This window comes from Chlorocebus sabaeus, chromosome 17, assembly GCF_047675955.1.
Source record: "Chlorocebus sabaeus isolate Y175 chromosome 17, mChlSab1.0.hap1, whole genome shotgun sequence".
In the NCBI taxonomy this organism is placed as follows: Eukaryota; Metazoa; Chordata; class Mammalia; order Primates; family Cercopithecidae; genus Chlorocebus; species Chlorocebus sabaeus.
The window spans coordinates 58,262,306-58,269,703 of NC_132920.1; the positions used below are offsets into that span (position 1 = coordinate 58,262,306).

At 33.3% G+C, this 7,398-nt stretch overlaps 1 protein-coding gene across 2 annotated transcripts in view; it reads left to right on the forward strand.

Annotated features, from left to right (window-relative positions):
• HCRTR2 (hypocretin receptor 2) overlaps positions 1-6,018 on the forward strand; it is a 118,668-nt gene extending 112,650 nt beyond the window's left edge. The window contains exons 6-8 of one of the 2 annotated variants that reach the window (XM_037987149.2): positions 126-247; positions 2,028-2,253; positions 4,382-6,018. In XM_037987149.2, coding sequence (XP_037843077.1) covers positions 126-247; positions 2,028-2,253; positions 4,382-4,436 — 403 coding nt within the window. In that variant the 3' untranslated portion in view covers positions 4,437-6,018. Of the gene's footprint in view, positions 1-125; positions 248-2,027; positions 2,434-4,381 lie in introns of those variants that run through there. The other variant, XM_008013672.3, reaches the window with a different exon arrangement.
• Positions 6,019-7,398: the final 1,380 nt, after the last annotated feature.

Sequence of the window (7,398 nt, forward strand, 5' to 3'; positions counted from 1 at the left end):
ACCAATCTGCGGTCAATTCCTGCAACCAAGGAGGACAGGGGTCAGACCAACCTCTACCAATAGCCTCGTTCACCTTTGAATTTAATTATTTAAAAGATACTTTTCTGTTGTTTCTTTTCCTGCAGAGTATTTGGGATGTTTACCCACACCGAGGACAGAGAGACTGTGTATGCCTGGTTTACCTTTTCACACTGGCTTGTATATGCCAATAGTGCTGCGAATCCAATTATTTATAATTTTCTCAGTGGTGAGTTTTCAACTTTTCTTCCATAAGCCACAGTTCTAACCAAGGATGAGGAATCAATGAACACTCTTCAATTACATGAAGAGTTTAGTTGCTATGTGAGATTTTTCTTTTTCCCTGACCTGATTTGTCTTGAGTTTCTTCTTTTTTGAGGCAAAATATTTGTTACTGGACTCATCAGAGAAAAAGAACTAAGTGATTTTTTTCCATGTAAAACTTATAAGAAATGTTATAATAGAAAAGTAAACATTCTGAGAAATCAATAACACAAAATCTTACATGACATACTTTAAACTCTTGATTTACAAAAATATAAAATACTTCGTTCTGTTTTGCCTTGCTATATTATTCCTTTGCCAAAATGTGTACCCTAATTGAGACAGAATTGGGATATATTCACTTTTAGATATTTTGCTATATTAACGTTTCTCTTGTGTGTATCACCTCTTGGATTTATCTCAATATTTCCCACTGACTACCAAAAGTAGTAGTACTCCAAAATAACACATAAGTTAAATGATACACACATAGATATATGTGTAACTTATACAATTTATATCTGTTTATGGAATCAATATAATTATAAAAATCATTTAAATCACTATTGTTTATTCACATTTTGCCTGACTGACTTTTAGAATTATGTTTTAATTAGCTACATTTTTACATTGCCTTACTCTCCAACTCATTGGTGATTTCTTTGTTATTTCTATCTTCAACTGCATGATGATTTTATATGGAAGAACAGAAATTCATTTTGTGGCATGTTTAATAAAGCATGTGCATCTTTCAACTTGATCTTTGGCCTTCTGGTTGCATAGGTTGAAAAAAAGGCAACCAATTAGATTGTTGAGAACAATTTTGTTGTATTTTTTAAAAAAAATCTAGCACAATGACTAAAGCTCTGAACCTCGCACTAAGCAGGTAAATGCTCTAAGGAAGTTGTAATGAGAAGTGTTTGAAGCAGAAGTCACAGAACCAGGTCAAATCCTAGTATGAAGGATAAAAGTGAGTTAGAGGAGGCAACTGATAATCACTGATAACTCATTATGTGACTGCTATTGTGCTGGGCCCGTGAACATTCATCTTCTCATTTAATCACTAATAACTCAGTGGGTAGCTGAGGCTAAGAGAGAAGAAATGATTCCCAATACTGCCATTCACACTAATAAAAGTGACTGATTCATTTACATAGTTCTCCAATGTCTCCATAATTTAAAGACAAGGAATACCTTCTACAGTAGTTTTCCCCCTTCAGTCTTTGTTCTTTCTTACATAGATTATGAAACTGGAAATTTTCTGGATATTTGAGTGATATTTTCTAAGTATTTTGTGGATTTAATTGTTTCAATATCAGTTATTTAGAGTAAAATGCAGGAGTAATTTTTGTATAATTTTGGCTTTGTATGACATAAGTTTCACTGTGTTTAATTATTAAATATCTCTGAGCATTCTTCTACTGATGACCACTTCCGTTATAGTTATTTAGATAAAATATACCAATATGTGTAAATATGTGAGGTTTGACTATAAAGGAATGAAATAAATTCCAAGCACCATACATGAAAGGCAGCCTCATTATTTTATGAAAATACTTCATTGTTTCAAGAGTCTACCAAGCTTCCAATAAACTCAATTTCCTTTTTCTATTTTCCCCGTCTTTGCAAAATATTACACCTCATTGTTAGTTTGGCTCAAGGGAGCAACTCAGTTGTACCCTATTCACAACTTGTTGAAGCATTTATGCATAATTCCTTTTCCTTTCATTCTCTCTGTTTGCCAGGAAAATTTCGAGAGGAATTTAAAGCTGCATTTTCTTGCTGTTGCCTTGGAGTTCACCATCGCCAGGAGGATCGGCTCACCAGGGGACGAACTAGCACAGAGAGCCGGAAGTCCTTGACCACTCAGATCAGCAACTTTGATAACATATCAAAACTTTCCGAGCAAGTCGTGCTCACTAGCATAAGCACACTTCCAGCAGCCAATGGAGCAGGACCACTTCAAAACTGGTAGAATATTGGTTCATATGACAAGGATACCTGAGTAAAACTATCCTTTTTAAAATCACTGGGAACAAAAATTCTATTATCCTATTGATGTGAAGCTAAAATTACTTGTGGATCTTTTTTTTTTTTTTTTTTTTTTTTAATCTATTGCTCTTTGGAAATAAAAAAAAAGTCAGTTTAAAATGATTTCTCAACTTTTGATTTAAATAGGTTAGAAGTTTAACTTTCAACTGAACTTATTTCAGGCTATTTCACTTTTAGTTTCATGTATTATAATGTGTGTTAATTAACTGTTTAAACATTTCTAATTCTTTTTATAATCCCTTGTTATTTTAATCTCTCACATTCAAATTGGTTCCTAAAATTATGAGAATCTATCCAATGATTTTTTTTGCTACTAAAAGAAGTAGCAATTACTAATTCTGAATTAACAATAGACATGATAGTTGACTTAATAGTTTTTTTTCTGAAAAAATCTCAAGACTGTTGTTATAATGTGATATCTGAGAAAATATTTATATATAAAATAGCATATTGTGTTAGGTAATTCAAAACTGTCTTACAAAACTATATACTCACTCATTTACACAATTTTCTCAGGTTTGCAAATTGACCATTACTAACATTTCTTGTCTCAATATATGGCCAGTAAGACTCTATTACAGTAAAAGTTTTAACATAATTTCCATCTCTGTTGAAAGACTTTAACATTTAAGAATAAGCTAAATCACATCATTATGTTCTTTTAACAACAAAAACAAAAAAAATGACACTGTCAGTCTTGCTGGATTAAATAAAAAATGCACCACTGTGCTAGGTGCTAGGGAATGAGGTGGGGTCAATGCAAACATGCCTACAAAAGAGCTTCAGTCTAGTGAGGGAGACATGTTGACAGAGTGCAAGGCAGCAAACAATCTGGGGGACAATTCTTGGTCATGGCAGAGCAGTGAAGCTACCAAGGACAGTGGTCTTCACCAGAAAGTTTGTAGCACAGTGGCATTTTTTTTTTTTTCAATTTACTTACAATGACAGTTGATGTCAGTGGATTCCATTTGGGCCTGGAGCTGAGTACCAGGTGGTTAAAAAACAGAGGGGCTTGCTCTTAACTCACACATAAATGAATAGACTATCGTATATTTTGTAGAAAATGTAAGATTTAGGGGTCAAAGCACTGAATATTCAAACTTATTCCCCTGAAAAATTCTTCTGATTCAAATATTTACTTGAAAATTAAAAGTAAGTGTTTATGAAAGATGATTTTCATCTCATATTATGGTAACAGGTGTTCTGATTGTATTGAAACAAAGATATGGGGCACAGTGTTTAAGAAAAACTTTCATGGAAAATTAATTTTTGTTATTTTGTTCATTTTCCATTACTCTCAGAGAAAAGTAATACAGCCTAATTATCCACAATTTGTTTTCAAATCTTGGAATTTGGGATTCTGTTACCTCGTGCCTTTTATGACTCAAAGCAAAAACTATCTTCTTATACAAGGTTTATTGAGATCATGTTGTAAAATATAAGCACTATATCAGTGAAAGCAAAGTATTTTAACTCTCTCCTTTCTCCCCTTTGTATATTTCAGAACTTCTTTTCTTATTTATGCTGCATGAAAGGAGAGTTGTAATTTTTGGATTGTGATGATAGCACTTTAAAAAGTTTGAGGATGACTTCAAATAACGTTGATAATATGCCTTAATAGTCAAGTAATAGCTCAGAGGAAGAGTAAATTCCTTAGACCCAAATATACCTATTTATAATTTAAAAGAGAGAAAAGGGAGAGAGATTGGGAGGGAAAGGGGGAGAGAAAGGAAAAAACTGACTCTGAGAGCAGCAGTTATGTGATGGATGGGAAGTCAGAATTCCTTTGCTCTAAATCAGTGATTCTCAAAATGTGGTTTCTATACCGTCAGCATCAGCATCATCTGGGAACTTACTGGACATGCTAATTTCCACCCTATCCCACACCTACTTAACCAGAAACTTTAGGAGTGATAGCCCAGAAGCTGTGTGTTAAGCCCTACAGGTGATTCTGAAGCACTTTAAGATTTGAGATCCCACTGCTTTAAGTGATACCATCTGACATAAATTTATCAGCCTGTGTGAAATAAAGTCTTTTACTGCACAGGTGTCTACAACAGGGGCCACCATCATCGCTACAGTCAGTGTGGCTGGATGTCTGAAAGAAGAAGCTGAGTATCAATGTTGACTCTCACTCATGTCATCTTATTAAAAAAATGCAGTTTACAAAACAATCGCTATTGATAAGTGCAGTGTGAAAGACTGGTTTTAAGGCACTTGTGTGCTTTATGTCCACCTGGATGACTTGAGATTTTAAGTAAAACTTTAAAATCCCTATCTTATTTATACTTACTAAAGTTTGTTTTGCAGAGGCAGATAGTTTCTAAGAATGGTAATTTCATGGAAAGAGATATAAAATGAAATAAACCAGTACTTAAACTCTGGGAATGTAATAGACCATGTACATAGCACTCAACATGTGAATCCAGGAATCTTTCTAAGAGGTCTGGATTTAGTATGGTTACCTTAATAGGACAAATGGTAAAGAAACAGGTGTTCCCAAACCCTGCCAATCTTATGAAACAAAGAGTCAACTGTTTACCTCATTATTTGCTAATGACACAAATGCAAAGACATCTTTTGAAAGGAATGTGTTGGGACTGTTTTATGCTATACCTTGAATATGTATCTCTCTTTTTTTTGCTATATTTCAAAGATTTAATGTAAGTTGTCAATGTCATTGAGCTTTTATCAATAGGGATGATATAAATTTATCTAACATTGAATCCATTTTAACTTTGTTATTTCTGAATTTCTATAAAACCACAAAAATCTTCATACTTGAATTTGTTTATTGTTGGCTAAAGATTACTCCCAGTTTGTGAGGAAATTTACTTCTGAATTTCCAAAGCTTGGAGAATTTATAGGATATTAAACACCTGTTATAAATTATTGATGAGTTAATTGCAAGTAGCAGACAAAATGATATTGAATTTCACTCCCAAGACACATTGTTTTAATGAAGATTAAGGTAAATATGTTTCTAACATTTAGTCTGGCTACGCTTAAACCTGAAATATCAGAATGGCAAAAAACCCCAAAACTGTTTATGGACCCAATTTGTGAGGAGGGCTATTATTTTAATACTAGTGTAATAATAGAATGCACTTGATGTAAATTGCAATAGCCATCAACTGCATTTCAAAAAAAATTTCGCTAGTCATTACAATTTAGACAGCTTTTCAGTGTCAGTTTTACAACAAATGCCTTTTCTACTTTCTACAAGTTACAAGTCAAAAAAAGTAAATTCCACTAAGTTTTATTCAATTAGTTTTCAAACTGCATGAAGCAAAAAATAGATTTTTTAGAGACAATATATAGAGAAAATATTGTAAAAGTCTACTCTATTACCTTACGTACCAGAAAAACTAAAGTACAAAGGCATGAAAACACTATTATTTCCCAAAGTTCAAAGGGAATTGTTTTCTACACAACTACTGCTACTAACGAGGGTGCACCAACCCCCTCCACTTGCCACGTATTTTTATTCTCTTGAGTTTTCTTTGTAATCTTTGGAGTTAAATGTCTTTTATGTTTTTCATGAAATGTATTTCTAGAATTATTATATTTCATGTGTGTAACATTATGTCAGGTGTTTAACAATTATCTTATATCTTGAAATTCTTTATGCCTGATTGTACTGTGTCTTCATGAAGAAATTTCTTATCAAATCCAATGTGATTACACACTGCTGTAAAGGATGTGCATTATGTAGTTTTTAAGTAAAAGCTATATTGAGAATTCTATAATCACATTTACACTGCCCTCTCTATTGTATGAAAAATCTTGTTGTTGTTGATTAGATGAGTTGTGTATTCACTCATAGTTAATGTCCAATCTCTGCAGTTAAGGATTGAATTAAGCCCTCTGGTGCAGTACCTAATGATCAAAACATTTTTTCCAATAGGTTTATATAACCAAAGATAATCATGATATAAAAGGTTTTTAATGTTGTTTTTAAGAGCAGGTACTGTAACAAAGAAGGTTAACACTGGTACAGAAATATTTCATAAAAGTTATGAAAACCAGATAAATACAGCATTAAATTCTGGAGCTTTTATCTGAGTTGAGAGATTTAGTCTACATTGAGATGAAATGATGAAATCGTGATTTTCAATTTATTATCAGACTAGTAAGTGACATTTACATAATTAATTTTTTTCTGCGCCATTTTGTGGAAGACATTTAGGACTATTTTATGTCCACTGATAAATTTTAAAATGTATATTTTCAGCTTTTCAAATTTTATTGAAATAATTCTGAGAAATTACAGAGTCAGACACTAAGAATATTAATTTAAAAATCAATTTTTATTCAGCACTCTTTATTCTAACTTTTATATAAAATGAAGCCAAAGTAACATTTCAAGGTAAGTACTTGACTCCTAGGAAAATGTGATTTTAGTAGGGGTCTCAAGAGAAAGTGAACTTTTTCGTGGTGAAATTACAAGAAAAACAAATTATTCAGTGGTGAGAATGTGTTGCTCTAAGTAATCCATTAGCAAAGACTAGCTACTTGGCCTCTCCTCTTCCTTCTGGAGCCAGCCCTGGAGAGTGGTCACAGCATCTTCATTGTTATCCAGGCCAATGGCCATGCATGAGAAGTTGGGTAGCAAAATTTTCGAAGCACCTCTTTGTTCTTGTTCTCCTTTCACCGTTTTGTCCCTCTTCACTTGTAATGTCACCACCAGTTTTAGCGCCAAGCTAAGTATCAGCAGACCTCCCTCCACAGCATGCCTTGTCCTATACAACTCCTGGTCCTTCTTTTAGCCCAACCCCATCCAATGGCCTAGGCTCTTGTTGTCTCGTGAGATGAACAAGAGGCAAGCAGCTAATTTGAGAACAAATGAAGCAGAGCTGAAGGAAAAAGTAAAACATTTATTTTTTCATATCCAAAATTTCATAATTGTACATTTTTTTAAAACCCATTCATTTTCTTCCCTGAACATTTATGTTTATCAGTGGTCTTCTGAATTTGTGACAACTCTCTTTTCAAGCCCCAGCTAAGCTTCTTGCCTCAAGCCAGAAGGAATCCCAGTTTTGAGAATCTTATGTTAAGGCCATG